Source organism: Marmota flaviventris, chromosome 18, assembly GCF_047511675.1.
Source record: "Marmota flaviventris isolate mMarFla1 chromosome 18, mMarFla1.hap1, whole genome shotgun sequence".
NCBI lineage: Eukaryota > Metazoa > Chordata > Mammalia > Rodentia > Sciuridae > Marmota > Marmota flaviventris.
In genome coordinates, this window is record NC_092515.1 from 52,265,804 (window position 1) to 52,283,290 (window position 17,487).

The 17,487-nt window shown below is 42.7% G+C and overlaps 1 protein-coding gene across 5 annotated transcripts in view; it reads right to left on the reverse strand.

The window, feature by feature from the left end:
* Wdr59 (WD repeat domain 59) overlaps positions 1 to 17,487 on the reverse strand; it is a 77,370-nt gene that overhangs the window by 50,207 nt on the left and 9,676 nt on the right. For 2 of the 5 annotated variants that reach the window (XM_071604205.1, XM_071604207.1), the window contains exons 2-4: positions 6,956 to 7,091; positions 3,563 to 3,648; positions 2,286 to 2,366 (exon numbers count right to left, since the gene is read on the reverse strand). In XM_071604205.1, the coding sequence (XP_071460306.1) occupies positions 2,286 to 2,366; positions 3,563 to 3,648; positions 6,956 to 7,091 (303 nt within the window). Of the gene's footprint in view, positions 1 to 2,285; positions 2,367 to 3,562; positions 3,649 to 6,955; positions 7,092 to 9,042; positions 9,063 to 12,579; positions 12,636 to 17,487 lie in introns of those variants that run through there. The other 3 variants (XM_027933220.2, XM_071604206.1, XM_071604208.1) reach the window with 3 other exon arrangements.

The following is a 17,487-nucleotide window of genomic DNA, read 5'->3' on the forward strand; positions in this document are numbered from 1 at the left end:
CTTTGGTTGTTCCTAATAGCCATGGGGCAAAAGGAATAGACAAAATGTGGTATGTCCATACAATGGAATATTATTCACCTTTAAAAATGAAGGAAATTCTGGCATATGTCATAAAATAGATGAACCTCAAAGACATTATGTAAGTAAAACAAGCCATCGACAAAAAGATGAATCTGGATGATTCTGCTCACATGAAGTAATTACAGCAGTCAAAGTTTGCTTAACAAAAGGTAGAGTTGTGCCAGGTGCAGAGGCACATGCCTGTAATCCCCACAGCTCGGGAAGCTGAGGCAGGAAGCAGTTCAATCCCTGGTAACCACCCCACAAAAGTAGAGTTGTTGCCAGGGGCTGGGTGAAGAACAGAATGGGGAATTGTTTAATGTAGACAGACTGTCAGTTTTGCAAGAGGAAGAAGTTCTGGAGACCTGCTGCACCAACAGTGTGAATACACATAGCACTATTACCTGTGTATTCAAAAATAGTCAAGATGATAAATTTTGCATTGTGAGTTTTTTACTGCATAAAAAAGAACTACTCTGATTGCAAGAGGAGAATTCTCAGAGAGAAACTGCACAGTTGACTATGAAGTCAGAGGGGTGCTGGGCATGGTGGCACATGCCTGTAACCCTAGCAACTGGGGAGGCTGAGGCAGGAGGACCACAAGTTCCAGGCCAGCCCGGGCAACTTAGCAAGACCCTGCCTCAAAGAAAAATTAAAAACAACCGGGGATGTAGCTTGGTAGTAGGGTACCCCTGGGTTCAATCCCCAGTACTACAAAAAAAAAAAAAAGAAGAAGAAATCCAAGGGGCATCTTCTCCAGCAGTGGCACCCTGGGGCCAAGGAGGCCAGTGAAGGCAAATCTGCAGCTCTGGTTTACTGTTTAGAAAACCTGAGGAAGAATGTGAGCTCAGTACCTTTACTTACATCATGAAAAGACCCATTTTGTGTGAAGGAGGTGCACTCCACTCCCGCCCACAGCTCCCTGAGGACCCATTTAGAGCTTCCACCTTCCACTTGCCCTGGACTCAGCGTGTCTCCTCTGGCACTGCCCTTAGACCAAAGGGCGCCACGGGGCTCATGTATCTGCACAGTCAAGTCAGACGCACGCACCTCACTCCCGCAGAGCCACTTTGCTGGTCTAGCCGGTCAGTTCCACCCCAATACCTGGCTTATCTTCTGCCTACAGTCCAAGCCTCTGTAGCTTGGTAGTAGTCCAAAGTTACCACCAGGTGGGAAGCAGAGCACCCTGGCTAGGGGAGAGGGACCCTACAGATTGCTTCCTCAGAGCAACCAGCTCTAACCACATGACAAAGGGGCACTGTTCTACTTGTTGGGTTTTTTGTTGTTGTTGTTGAAACACTGTTTTAAATATTTGTTTTTTAGTTATAGGTAGACACAATACCTTTATTTTATTTTATGTGGTGCTGAGGATCAAACCCAGTGCCTCACGCATGCTAGACGAGTGCTCTATCTCTGAGCCACCACCCCAGCGCCTCTATTTTTGAGACAGGGACTTGCTATGTGACCCAGGCTGGACTCAGTCTCACTATCCTCCTGAGTCTCACCTCAGGCTCCTGAGTACCTTGGATTACAGGTGTGTGCCACCAAGCCTGGCAGGAACATCGTTCTTTTGATGTGCCAAGCCAGGGGTGGGAGCTCCTTTACTCCTTATGCCATGAGGTAGAACCCTGGGAGGTGTCCCTTAGGCCCCATTTGACAGACGTGGAGCTGAAGCCTCACAAACAACTAGTGAGGAGCTGAGCAGATGTGTGGCAGTGCCCGTCATCATCCCCTCCATCACCTGTCCACTTCAGTGAACCCCAGCTCGACTTCCAAATGCAGCACCTGTGTTGCTTTGCCAAGGGGACTGCCCTGGCTGCTGCAGCTTGCTCTGAAGAACTCTGACAGGCCTGAGTGCCAGGGAACTCAGACCCCCGGGGGCAGCCTTCCCGATGACTGCAGAATCAAACATGCTTCCTAGGCCCTTGGTGGGAAACTTCTGAGGAGGTATTCTGCAGCAGCACCAAGCACCCCCAGTGATTATACCCTACCTGTTCATGCTGGCATCCAGAGGAGGGTGCTCCCTGGCTTACCAGTCTTCCCCACCTGCCTCTCTCTTCTCCATCCCCTGCCTACCCCTCTGTCATCTCCAATGTCATATACTTGAACCCAAATCCTTGTTTCAGGATCTGCATCTAGAGGAAACCAAACTAAGACATAATCTCTGAAATGAAGGTTCCCAATAATCCCACAAACAAGTGATTAAACCTCCTCATTGTTCTTACTTGATATCCCAAATGTAGATGTAGGTGTCCACCGAGCTGGTGACCAGGAGATCTGGTTCAAACACTGCCCAGTCCAAGTCGCTAGGAGAGAAGAAATAAACAGAACAAAAAAAGAAAGAAAAAAGCTTCAGTTCCAAAGCACTAGTAAATCTAGTTTTCAGTGGTTTTGAATGTCACCATTAATGGGCTTCTCACTGCAGCTCAGGCTGGAGATCTCCAAAGTTGTCTATGAATGAGCAAGAGTTAAATGAGCTCCGAAGGAAACATTCGGGTCCTTCTCCCTGTGGTTGCCAACTACTCTACCACCTGCTCCCAGAAAATAAATGGAGCATGGCAACTTAAAACAGACTCTCTGAATAAGTAGACACAGACAAAACACAGGGAAATCACATGAAGTAATCTCTGATTACCATTTTCTTTTTCTTTTTTTTTTAGTTGTAGATGGACATAAAATCTTTATTTTCTTTATTTTTATGTTGTGCTGAGGATCAAACCCAGTGCCTCACACATGCCAGGCAAGCACTCTACTGCTGAGCCCCAACCCCAGTCCCTTGATTACCATTTTCTAAGTGAGACTCAACCACGGGTACCTTGGGTAACCCACCTCTCCTAAGTGGGGTGAACAGCCATGTTCCCACACCGCCTTCCAGGAGGGCTGGCAGCCCTAGGGCTCCCTACTTGAACCCTCAGCCCCAGGAAGGTGGTTACTCCACAGAACGCCTCACACTAGTGCCCTCACTTCCAGATCAGTTTCGCTCCCCCTGAACTCCCTGACGCTACTCCCTAGAAAAAGTTTCTCCTACCCAGAAACAGCTGCCCAGGGAAAGAGAGGCTCAAGAACACTCTGGAAGGTCCTAAGTGGGAGGCAACTGTGCATGTGGATAGCAGACCGGGGTACAGGAGCCGACTGTAATGACCACAGTTGCTGGAAAAGGCAAGGGCCAACGTTGCTTGCTGGTGTCTCCACACATTCAGGGCACGGTAGATCCTGCCCTGGGGATTCTACTGCGTACCTCCCCTGCCTCCTCTGGCAAACAGCAGCCCTAATCCTTAATCTGGATGGGGCTGAATTAAGTCTTCCAGGATTTGGGTCAACAGCTACATAGGTGACGCTTCCTAAATATTGATTGTCCTTGGTTTCTTCTCGAGCACCTTGGTGAATACTTGGCCCCAGGGCCAGTGCAACACACAGGGTCAAGCCATGCAAGGGGGACAGCATCTTCATTTTACTAACCGAAGTAAGACAGGCCAAGGCACTGTGGAGGGCTGGTGCCTACCTGATGACGCGCGTATGGCCCTGTAAGGTTGTGCCAACTTCCCCAGTGCCATCTTTCCACTTATAAAGGTCCACCCGTTGGTTACTCTGAAAAGAAATAAGGAAGAGAAGGCTGTGGGTAGCACAACATACCACTGGAATATAGGTTCTCACCCCAATGCTTAAGGCAAGAAGAGGTGGCCAACTGGCAGAGATCTATAGGTTGAACTTCCTAAAAAGCCAAAAGAAATCAGTATAATAAACATTAGCTTGAACAAGCCTCAGCTAGTACATGGAGCTATGAATTTCAAAATGGAATTGCATCATACTGATGTCTCCATGCACCCTGGGCACTGCCAAGCGCAAACAGGAAGGGCACCCATCCTGAACAGTCACAGTGGACCTGAAGATGGAGATGGGCTCCTGAGCATGTGCCTCATGGGCCACAGAGACAGCCCAGACCACTAAAGGAACCTCCTCCCCCCCTCAGAAGGTCACACACTTGACTCCCCAACTACTGTCACAGCGGATATTTTCAGCTTACCCTTCCCACACCAAATGCCGAGAGTCCACCTACCTCACTTTAAAAACACAGATACATGCCAGGCATGGTGGCACGTGCCTGTAATCCCAGCAGCAGGAGGCAGGAGGACTGTAAGTTTGAGGCCAGCTGCAGTAACTAAGCAAGGCCCTAAGCAACTTAGCAAGACCCTGTCTCAAAATCAAAAATAAAAAGGGCTGGGAATGCAGCCCAGAATAAAATGCCCCTGGGTTCAATTTCTACTACCGAAAACACACACAAACACACAGAGATACAAGAAAGAAAAAAAGAAACACCATCAAAAGGACATGCAAGAAGGCAAAATTATACACAAGACTCCCTGAAACATGCCTAACACAAATTTCATTGAGGGTTAAAGAGAAAGAGACAAGGAAAATGGACCAGAAGAAACTCAACTAAAAACGGGGAAGAAAATTAAAGGCTCTATCAAAGTACATTTCATTTAAAAGAAACAGCAGAACAGTTCCCTAAATACTGTGCACTTAAACTCAAAGAGGATAAAGACACCAACAGACTGAGAACAATGGCAGGCCATGGAATACTTTCTGAACTGATAAATATAATAGACTAATTTTCATTTTAGCTCAGAGGCAGACAGTTAAATTAAGTTCTGAGATTTTTATTCTGAAATGCCAGTTTCCAAATCTAAACAGGTAAGGTTCTTATGAAAAAGTTAGGAATCAAAATAGCTTTCCATGGGAACAGAATGAAAAGTTCCCTCATCCTATAACATTCCTGCTATTTCCAGAGGGTCTGTCAGTTCTCATCCAGGTACAAGGCACCTTATCCAATCTGACCTTTCTCACCTCCCTGCATGGTGAGTATCATCATCCAAGTACACATGATGCAACCAAGGCTTAGAAAGTTGAGTGGCTTGCTCAAGAAAAAAGAGTTCAAACTAGGCCTCGACTCCAGATCTGCCCAATTCTAAAGCTCTTTCTCTGCAAGAAGCTGCCTTCCAACCAAGAACAATGACAGAAAAAATAAATAAATAAACTGAACTTCATCAAAATTAAAACTTTTGTGCATCAAAGGACATTATCAAGAGAGTGAAAAAACAGCCAGGCATGGTGGCACATGCCTGTAATTCCAGCAGCTTGGGAGGCTGAGACAGGAGGATCACAAGTTCAAAACCAGCCTCAACAACGGTGAGGCACTAAGCAACTCAGTGAGACCCTGTCTCTAAATAAAATACAAAATAGGGCTGGGGATGTGGCTCAGTAGTTGAGTGCCCCTGAGTTCAATCCCCAGTACCACCCCCCACACACACACAAAAAAAAGAGAAAGTGAAAAAAACAATATTTCTTTGACAAATATTTTGGAGAAACTATTTGCATCACATAGATGATAAAGGTCTAGCATCCTGAATATACAAAGAACTCTTACAACTCAACAGCAAAAGTACAAACAACCCGATTCAGAAATGGGCAAAGGAAAAAAAAATTGGGTATAGGGACTAAAGTTGTTACTCCACCGTACAGCACCTGCCTAGCATACCGAAGGCCCTAGGTTTAATCCCCAGTTGTGTTTAAAAAAAAAAAAATGGGGCTGGGGTGTTGCTCAGAGCCCTGGGTTCAATCTCTAACACAGCAAAAACAAACAAGAAACCCAAAACCCAACCAAACCAAAAAGGGCAAAGGACAAGAAAAGACACTTCTTCAAAAATAAAAGGTACATAAATGGCCAATAGGCACATGCAAAGATGCTTAACATCATCAGTCATTAGAGAAATGTAAATCAAAAAAACAAAATAAGGGACCACTTCATACCCACTAGGAATGACAACAATTTAAATTAAACAACAAATGTTGGTGAGAATATAGAAAAGCTGGAAACCCTATGCATTGCCAATGGGAATACAAAACAGATGAGCCACTGTGAGACACAGTTTGGTAGTTCCCTCAAAAAGTTATAATCAGGGCTGGGGTTGTGGCTCAGCAGTAGAGCACTCACCTAGCACGTGCAAGGCCCTGGGTTCAATCCTCAGCACCACATAAAAATAAATAAATAAAATAAAGGTATCATGTCCAACTACAACTAAAAAATAAACTTTTTAAAAAAAAGTTATAACCATATGACCCTGTAATTCTACTCCCGAGCACAGGTTCAGAACTGAAAACAAGTACATCCACACACATGTTCAGATGGGCACTATTCAGAAGAGCCAGCAAAGAACAATGGTGTAGAATCTGGAGAAAGATGCCAGAGCTGTTGGATCCCAGGATCTTTTAGGATCATAAATTTCTCAGAAAACCTATTAAGACTTACGTATGTTTTCCCTGGGAAAATTCACACATAAGGAAGCATGCAGATTCAACGAGGTCAATCAATCTAATGAATCTCAATCAAGAAGCCCCTCCTCTGAGGGGAAGGGTGTAGGGAGTCTCCTGCTCCCTCTGAGAGTGATGGGAGCAGAGCCCAGGCCCGCTCCCCAGGTACCCTCTTTAAACATCTTCCAGTCATCTGCCATCTGGCCACTGGATGTTACCCTGCTGCTAATGAAAATTCGTTCTCACCACACACAGAAATGAAGGCAACCACTTGCTTCCCTTTCAAAATCTAGATTCAGGCTCTAGAAATACAAGGCCTGACACCAATGAAACCATCAAACAAACATATAATATACATGAACACACATGTGTAATGCATACACATTGATATACATGTACACACATTTGTAATATATATGTATATTTATTTATTTTAACTTGCCACTTGCCTCTTTCTTGCAGAGCCATTCAAATCTCTTTTCTGACTGAGCAATGAGAATTATACTTTCTTTTCTACACAGGACACAAACCTGCTAGCCCAAGATGACACATGTAAAAGATGACATTCTCAAAGTGAACTTACCGAAGCTGCAAAATAATGTGCGAAGCTGTCATGAGGATTCCACTGCACAGCTCCGATGTCCCATTTGCTCTGACGAGAGATTTTCCGGTGACCTTCAAAAGGAGCATCTAGATTGACGATGTACAGGAATCTGCGACTAGGAGAACAACATCAGCATTACAGCAATATAGCAACAGAGCCACACTAGCACTGAGACAGAAGAGCACACTTAGAATCACATAAGATCTGCAAACAGTGCTCCTAAAAACCCCAGATGCACATGACATTTATCTACTCTGAGAGGTATACAAGGGAAAAGAGCAACTCAAACTGGCAGTTAAGCAAAGGGAGCAGTATCTCGGTGAGTGTCTACCTCCAAAGGTGGCCTTCCCGACCATATCCACCCCTGAGAGTCTATCTGCTTGCCCTGACTTGAGCTCCAACCTGCCCTCTCCAAGCCCTCCCCAAGGCCCCAATTAGGGTCAATTACTGCTTCTCATTGTATCCTGGGACATGGACAGCATTTACTTCTATAGCGGGACTACTAATGTGTCTGAAGTATGGATGGACCATGTCTTGAACATCTTGGTATGCTCCACATCAGTAAGCACAGTGCTCTACACTCAATAAGTGTGTGTTAAATTACACACTTCATTTATCACCTAGCTAAACCCTGCAGAAAAATCTCAAACTCCTCTGCAAGACTACTACATGGAAACTAAATTAAAGGGAAATTAAAGGGAAATAAAAACCCAAGGAAAAAAAATAACACAGTAAGTACCAATAATGTTAAAGATATCAATCAATATAAAGAATCTGAAAACAAGGATGCACTGTGTTCCTCTACTTTTCAAGTTAAAAAAAAAAAAAATCTTGGTACATGAATCAACATCCCCGCAGTCATCCTCATTAGAGAGAGCTCTGAGCCCCTGGCTATCAGTAAGAACAGGTAAGCTCAAAAATAAAATGATCAGTAGCCCCTGTTCAGACAAATGGGTGGTAAAATTCTAGATGGCAAGAGAAATTCTAAAGAGCTTAAGGCAGAAGAAGGATAATGGAGAAGATACAATTTCACAAAACTTCCAGAATTTCTAAGAAAGTTAATGCAGAACAAAGATCTTGAACCTCTGGCTCCCCCAAAGCAATCACCTGCGCCTGCAGTAGACAGGCTGGCTTCTTCCATTAGAAAGAAAAACAGTACAAGGACAAGAGCTCGGCACACAGGTGTATCACCAGGGAGTTCAGAGACACTAAGGAGCAAACGGAGAAAAGCAGACAGCGTGCACTTCAGATGAGCATGGCTGGTGAAACCTGGGTTTACCTTCACTCCCCTGAAGCCCCCACTCAAGTAAGAGCTAAAAAGAAAGAAAGAAAAGAAACTCACAAAGGTACACAAAATGGAAAGCAGATGGACAGATGGTTAACTGATCTAGAGTAAAGAAAGCTAAATAAAGTTCAAGTGCTGGCGAGGGGAAGAGCCCGAGAAGCCATCTGGCTCACACTGCAGGACCTGCAGGACTCCTCAAGGTAAGGACAGGGGAGCACTGGGAGACAAAAAAAAAAAAAAAAGAACAAAATACAAGAATTGTTTGAAAGCACACTAAAGAGATAGGTTTATATGGCCCTCAAAAAGCCAGGTGAGCCACCTCTCCTTTACCCCAGGTGGAAGGTGGGTGCTGCTATTCCCTAGCCTGGGATTAGCAGCACAGCACAGCTGCTAAATTAAGGTGCTGTACTCAAAACTTGGCAATGTGAGTACGAGGCCTCCAGTCCCTTCCGTTACTGGTATGGGGCCCTCACAATGCCACCTTTTATCCTTTAGACAACACTTTTATAAAAAAAATATTTTTTTAGTTATAATTGGACACAATGCCTTTATTTTATTTATTTTTATATGGTGCTAAGGATCAAACCCAGTACCTCGCACATGCTAAACTAGTCACAACCCCAGCCCCTTTTTTGACAACACTTGTCAGGTAAAAATGACCAGTCCCCTCAAAACATAAGCAAAACAAACAACACCTTGGACATAGGGTTACCTGGGCACCCACTAACAAGAAGTCCCAGTTCCTGCCTGATCTCCCTAAAATGTGCCCACAGCCACCCACCTGGACAGCCACACTGATCACTCTTCAGTGTGAACAGAGAGCCAATCAGCTTAGTCACTGGAGGAAACCTGAAAGAGACGAACAGTAGTGGGGAAAGGAACTCAATGAGAACAGGGGTAACATAGAGGAAAGAAAAAGCCTGGAATCAACATTCTCTGAGTTAAGAGAATATTGTAGAGTGTAGAGTACATTAAAATCATAGTTGAAGTTTTTAAGAATCTTGAAAATTTCTGAAAATTAAAATAGTTGAAATTTAAGAAAATCTGATAGAAGGAATGAATGTTAAAGTTAGAAACTCCCAGAATGCAAAGCAAAAGGACAAAAAGGTCAGAAGAGAATCCACAGAAAAGCTAACACTGACTAATAGGAACTTCAAAAGTAAGAATGAGAAAATGGAGGGGAGAAAATGATCAAAGACATAATGCAGGAAAATTTCTTCAAATGGAAACAGAAAGACTTCCAGATCAGAAGGGTTTTCCAAGGTGCTAAAAAATATTCTGTATCTCAGTCTGAATGGTATTACATGAGTGTGTATATTGGAAATTTATTTGAGCTGTTTATTTCAGATTAGTATACTCCATACTTATTTTTAAAATTTATACAGATTCTATGTATAAAATCTTACATACAATGTATAATTTTCAAATTCAGCATAAGAAAATGAAATGGAGCACTTCAAGTTCATGTTGAAAACCAATATGGATCCATACATATCTAGGATCACACTAGAACAGGGACACCTGTGTAAGTTCCAGTCACATAACTCCATCCTCTCCTAGAGAGCTAAGGATACCACTTTCCACATTAGTTGACACTGGAAAATCTAACATTTAGCTCAGTTACTCCAAGGCACTTGAGAGTGTTTTATGGGTCATTAATAGAGCAATATAATACCAAGCATGTTATGCCTCTATTGGCTTAGATAACCAATAGTGTAAAAAATGGGGGGAAAGGAGTCCTGAGTAGCCAGACGTAGACAAAGCAGTCATGATGAAAATTTCACAAACTCCAGAGATAAAGATAGGATTTTTAAGCTTCCAAAAAGAAATATAAGTGACAAAGAGCCTAGAATCAGAATGGCACAGGACCTCTCACAATAATTCTGAGAAAAAACCTCTCAAATACTGAATCAATCCAATGACTGTAATAGAGCTGTATTGGAAAAAGGGGGAAGGCTAGGTAGGTGTGCAAGAGTGTAGAAAAAGAACCAATCCTCATCTTCTGGTGTAAGGAGTCAATTTATAATGTTCAAGATGGATAAAGCCAGCTGGAGTCATTCATGTGCACTAACCAGGAAAACAGAGGCAATTGAAAGGCAGAGCTAGATTCTGAGATGAGCTTCCAGCGGAACCAGGGGAAAAGTGAGGTGGAGACCACTGTTCTCTAACATAAGCTTTCTAGTGCTACACTACTATTAAAACATTTACAGGTATTTCCTTGATTCAAAAAGAAAAAAAAAAAACTGGTACAAAGAGTGAGTATAAAGCCAGGTGGCACACGCCTGTAATCCCAACAACTTGGGAGGCTGAGGCAGGAGGATCTCAAGTTCAAAGCCAGCTGCAGCAAAAGCAAGGCACTAAGTAACTCAGTAAGACCCTGTCTCTAAAATAAAAAATATAAAACAGGGCTGGGGGTGTGGCTCAGTGGCTGAGTGCCCCTGAGTTCAATCTCAGCCCTGCAAAAAAAAAAAAAAAAAAAGTGAGTATGAAATTAAAAATGTAATATACAAAAAAACACTAAATTACACTCTTTTAGGGGTGGGGGGTTCTGAAGATATAACCCAGAGGCACTTTACCATTGAACTAATATCCCCAGCCCTTTTGTTGTTGTTATTGTCTTTTATTTTGAGACAGGGTCTGACTAAGTTGCTTAGGGCATGGCTAAGTTGCTGAAGCTGGTCTTGAACTTGTGGTCCTTCTGCCTCAGCCCCCTGAGCCACTGGGATTATAGATATGAGCCATATGCTCAGCTAAACTATACTCTTTAAATAAGTGAATTACATGTAATTCATATTACATGTATATATTAATTATATCTTAACAAAGCTGTTTTTCAAAAACTGACCAGGAAACTAGAACTAAAAGAGAGAAATACCAATATTTCCTTATCCATGTGCCTAGTATCACAAAAGAAAACAATGTCAATAATGTCTTTAGTCAGAATGTAGGAGGAAAATTTTCCATGATATATCCTTTTGAACTATTTAAATGTTTGCTATGTGCATGTGCTTTTTTAAAAAGGTAAATTAAAACAATTTCAAAATAAAATAATGAAGGTAAAAGAAAATATTTTCACTGATTTGTAAATAGGTTCATAAACAACTAAGTTAATTTAAAAAACAACTGAATTTGAGAGGTAGGGATAGTAACCCAGAGCAATGTGAAAGGGAAGGGAGGACCCTGCCCATTAAATTTTATTCTGATACAATACCAGGGTTATTACGAAGGCAGAGATGAAACTTAATTGCCAGAATCTTCTTTTTTGAGCTTGAAAACACTACAGAAGCCTGTGTGATAGCACATGCCTACAATGCCAGCAATATAGGAGGCTAAAACTGGAGGATCAGAAGTTCATGGTTAGCCTCTGAAACTTAGCAAGACTCTATACCAAAATTAAAAACTAAAAAATAAAAAGAACTGGGGATGTAGCTCAGTGATAAATTGTCCCAGGCTTAATCCCCAGAACTGCAAAAACAACATCAATAAGAACAACAAAATCTAATAACATTACAGAATACTATGTAGTTTAATTTCTTCTTGATGGAATTGAATTCCTTCATTAGAAAACCAAAATGCAGTTAGGTCAACTGAATAAAAGTGCAGGGGTTGGGGTTGCTGGGAGTGGTGGCACACACCTATAATCCCAGCAACTCAGGAGGCTGAAGCAGGAAGATTACCAAGTTCAAAGCCAGCCTCAGCAACTCAGCAAGACTCTAAAATAAAAAAAGTTAAAAAGGGCTGGGGGGCTGGGGCTGTAGCTCAGTGGCAGAACACTTGCCTAGCATGTGTGAGGCACTGAGTTCAATCCTTAGTACCACATAAAAATAAACAAATAAAGTAAAGGCATTCTGTCCATCTACAACTACAAAAAAAAAAAGGCATGGAGGGGCTTGAGATGTGGCTTAAGGGTTGAGTGTCCCTGGGTTTAATTCCTGGTATCAAAAAAAAAAAAAGTCCACAGGCTTGTGATTAGTGGCACTGCCAAAATAGAACCCAGATTCCCTCAATCCTAGTCACTACCTATCTGACCATACCAGATAGCTTTCTTAAAAAGTCTATGCAATAAACACAAAATTGCAATTTCAAGACCACTACCAGTCACTAAAATTTTGATGGAATTCTGCTGCTTACCTGTTAGGTCAGAAACAAAAATAAACGGTGAGTAAACTCTACAAGTGTCCTGTTTTCACTAGGTTGGAAGAACTAAACCCTGTGATCATAATCCTTAAATACCAGTATATTTTCCAATTTCCCAGAAACCTAACTTGCAATTTGTTCCCCAGAAATTGTGGTAGACACACTCCCAAAGCTCACTTACCCAGAAAGCACTGCATGCTGCCCAAGACAGTCCACAGACATTGCAGTTGCCTGTGAGAGAGAACAGAAATTAAGTCCCGCCAGCAGACCCCGCTCAGGTGGAGAAGGCTGGTGTTCCTTTTGAATGTGGATCTTCCTCTTCCCATCTCCCAGGCAGTCCCCAGCTAGCAAGTATCATTAGTTCTCTACAGTGGATACTTTGACTCTCTTCTAGTTCCCACCAAAGTTTCATGTTGACAACATGGCAGTTTCTATCAGTTACTAGCCTTCAGGGAGTCTGAGCAGCATGATAGTCAACAGCTACAATGCACCAAGACCCTTTCCCAAGGGGAACCTATCCTGGGACACTGGCCCCTCTGCACACACAACGCACCCAGGCCTTTCCCAAGGCCTCAAGCCACAGGGCGGCTGGTATTATTCAAATAACACCAGGCTGAATCTGCGATCATATTCTTGTTACTAAGATGCCTAGTTCACATTCAAGATGAAATTTCGAGTGCATTTTTCTGGTTTCCATTAACTAGGTCTCCAAATTCCTTCTGAGCACCAACACTGCAGGATCCAAAGCCTAATTCCCAAAAGATGGTGCTGAGTCCAGTGAATCTGCATCTAAGCTGAAACAGGAGGCTGATTTGAATCCTGGCAGTTACGGTCCTAAATTCTCTTATTGGAACAAGTTCAACTGCTGCTGCATTTGCATGTCATTAACGCGAATTATTTGTGCCGTTGTTTGGTTATTAAACGTTCTAAGTCTTGATATTTCTGAGAGAATATCAAGAGAATCCATTTTGTACATGCTGTCACAAACACAAATGGCAAACAGAAATTCTCTCCCTTCCCCTCACTGGCCTTACTACTGGGTTTCACACACTTGTCCACCCTTGAGAAATGTCAAAGGTAACACTGGGGACAAAAACCAGAGTGCTCTACTGGAGGCTCAAAAGTGCGACCTTCATATTATACTAGAGTCATGAGCAGAGAAAGGCCCAGCTGGAAAGGCAGGCCATGAAACAAGGTGCCACTTCCAGAACTCTTCTGTGCAGCTTCTAGATGAATGTTTTGAAAAAAAGACAGGATGGTTTCTCCCGCGAGGGCAGTGTGATCTTTTTTTTTTTTTTTTTTGAAAAATGTAAAACTTTTAATAGCAAGATGAGTATATTCAAATGGAAAAAGCAGATTCACTGATACATAATAAAATTATGAAATATCCTTCCCCATACATTCAGCAGCTGCACTTTTTCTTCTCTACTTTACCTTGCCACCTTTCCCCTGTACATTTCTGTTACTTTCCCCATCTGTTCCTTGGACAGATTCCTTCCTCCCCCCTCAGTAATACAGAATCTTTACCCTAGGGAAACTACAATGACTATCATTAAATTTTTAAAATATGCCCTTTAACCTTCCTAATATCTGGGTAAGACCACTCCTTTCCCCTCATCCCCAGTTAGCTCCCACTCTTCTGGACAGTCATGATGTTGTATTCGTCAATTTTCTAGATCTATGTTGGGGTGAGGAGAGTGTAAGTTGCAGCCACCTATGTTGTTTTCTCCAATAATTCTTTCAAAGTGGGTACACAAGAAATAAACTTCCTAAATTCTTCCATATCAAAAAATATCTTTGTTTTACCCTGGAAATCAAATGCCAACTTGGCTGGATACAGGATTCTGGGCGAAAGCCTTTCTGTAGGTGTTTTCTTTTTTCTTTCTAGAAGCCTTTAGGATTTTCTCTATCACTACAATTCAAAAACTTTACCAAGATGTGTCTCGGAGTGAGTCTGTTTTTGTCAATCATGCTGGGGATCTGGTGAGCACTCACTATCCCAAGACTAGAATCCCGAAGCTCTGGAAAATTTTCTTCAATTATTTCCTGCAGAATGTCCTCTGCTTCATTCTTTCACTCTCTTTTGCTGAGATTCCTATCAAATGGATGTTGGCACTTTTGAATCTATCCTCCCTCTCCCTTAGCATTAACTTATTATCTGATTGGCCACAATGTGTATGATATCCCTAGAGAATTGTGCCATTTCATCATCTAGATTGCAAAGTCTTTCTTCAAGGATGTCTATTCTACTCCTCACATCATCTATTGAATTCTTAGTTTCCAAGATATCTGGAAGGCATTTTTTAATTTTTCCAATCTCTTCTCCCATCTCTCTGAGGAAACCGATCACAGTTGTTCTATAGTTTGTTTCCGTTTCCTGGATTAGGTCTGCCCCTTTGGATGTTTGTGTTTGAAAAATCTTCTGCATAAAAAACCCTCCTACTTCCTCTTCCTCCTCATTCTCAGAATTCCATACCTTACTGAACACCATAATCTCTTCATCAGCTCCCATCTCTCCCAACACACTTGTCGCAGGAACAAGGCGACAGGTAGAGTCCCGTTTCTCACATAACATTGAGTCATCTTCGCCCTCCTCCTCCTCCTCCCACCACTCCTCCTCCTCCCCCACCACTCCTCCTCCTCCCCCCACCACTCCTCCTCCTCCTCCCACCACTCCTCCTCCTCCTCCTCCCACCACTCCTCCTCCTCCTCCCACCACTCCTCCTCCTCCTCCCACCACGCCTCCTCCTCCTCCTCCCACCACTCCTCCTCCTCCCCCACCACTCCTCCTCCTCCTCCTCCCACCACTCCTCCTCCTCATCCTCCCACCACTCCTCCTCTTCCCCAGAGGTCTCCTCTTCTTCCATCTCCTCTTGTCCCTCCTCTTCCACATCACAGGCCCCTTCTTCCTCTTCTTCCCTCACATAAAAGATGTCTTCCTTGTGGGTCTCTGAGTCTTCTCCTGTCACTTCAAAGGTAGGGATTCCTTTATCCTTCCACTCCGAAAACTCTTCCTCCCGAATCTCTAAGTTCTTCACTTCTGGTGTAATGACTTTTGCCTCTTTGGTGATTAAGAAATGCAAGCCATCACTTGCTGTTCCTCCAGCTTCATGTTTTGAATTTACTAGAGCGTTACCCCCTTTTACGGGGATCCCATATCCTCCTTCTAGATTTGGTTCTTCCTTCTGTCGAAGTACAGGGTTCAGTAATTCTCCTATGACAAGTTTTTGGCTGGTAAATTGTTGTAAACTTTGCAGGTCTGAAAATGTCTTCATTTCATCATCACATTTAGATGCTAAATGGACCTCACACTGAAACTCAGGTTCAAAGCCATTTTCTCTCAAAATGTTGAAGATGTCGCCCCACCGCTTACTGACTTCCAAGGTGGCTGATGCCAGAGGGTCTGCAGCCAGGGTGAGCACGGCTCCTTCATCCATCAGAGTTTCTTCTTCTCTTGATGCTTTGACGGTCTTCTCTTTGTTACTGAGGATCTGGAGGTTTTCTTCTTCCATTGTTTTTACTGCTCCACCCTCCCTATGCTTTGGCTTCTCTTTGTCGGGCAGTTGTATGTGGTGACTGTCATTTCTACATGTGTCATCGTTCATATCTGAGGCTTCTGCCATCCCTCCAATGGCTTGGTAACTTTGGGGTTCATTCTGGGATAATTCCTTCCCTTGATTGCTAGTGGACATCTTGGCTTTGTCCCACTTGCAAATCGGCTTGTCTATTTCCTTGTTTCTAAAAGATAAGTTTTCAGTACACTCAGCAAATTTAGAATTTTTTTCTTCTTGTTCTCTCAACTGTGTTTTTGGTGAAGCTAAATCTTTCGCTTCCTGTCACTCTTCCCTGCTACCACAGTGCTTTGTATCTTTTGTTTCAGATATCTCACTTTTTACTAGCATTTCCTTTAGGTCATTTTTCAGGGTTTCCCTCATCTTGAAAAACATCACGTCCTGCATTTGCAACAAGACCTTAAATTTCTCCACAATAGTTGTAGATATATAATCTTTGTAGTTGAAATCTAACATCCAAGGTATCTCCTCATTAGTTCCTATTATCTGCTTTCTTTTGACACAGGTGGATTGTTCCTGTTCCTTTGCAAATCTAGACATTTTTGACTGTACAGTTGACAGGGTGTCTATATTGTCCAGATCGTATTGTTTTCACTTTTGAAGAGTAATTTTTGTTCTTGCACACCGGCTAGGCTCCAGAAATCTAAAATCCTTAAAAAACTCTTATCCTCTTGCATGCCTCTGCCAGGAACAGACCAGTTTCACAGAGCACAATGTGGTCTACAAGATGTGTGCAGCAGTCTCTACCTGGGAGGAGATCACTACCTCAGTGCTGTGCAGTGAACAAAGGTCCAGTGTGATCTTTCCAGAGGGAATATGATAGGCAGAATCCTAACATGGCCCCCAGGATGCTGGGCCCTTGGTGTACACACATCTCCTCTCTGCTCTTCAGTGCTAATAAAACACAATCTAGGTACTACTGTGAAGGGATTGTAGAAGCATAAATTAAGGTCACAAATCAGCTGACCTCAAAATAGACCTGTAACAACCCAAACGTTCAAGATGGATGAATGTGGGTAAAAATAAAGTGTGGTATAATATACAATGGAATATTATTCAGTCTTAAAAAGGAAGGAAAGTCTGATGCATACTACACAATGGATGAATCTTAAAACATGCAAAATGAAACAGGCAAAACCAAAAAAGACAAACATGTTGGGCATTATGGCACATGCCTATAACAACAGCTATTCAGAAGGCTGAGGCAGGACAGTTTTAAATGTTATTCAAGGCCAGCACTTGCAACTCAGCAAGACTCCATTTCAAAATAAATTTTAAAAAGGGCTGAGGATGCAGCTCAGTGGTAGAGGACTTGCCTAGCATGCATAAGGCCCTGGGTTCAATTCCCGCACTGCAAAAAAAAATTTTAAAGACAAATATTGTATGAATCCAACTAAAACAGACAAATTCATAGAAACAGAAAACAGACTGGCAGTCACCAGGGGCAAGATGAGGAAACCCAGAATAGGGAGCTATTGTTTAATAAGTACAGACTTTCTATTTGGGCTAATGCAAAG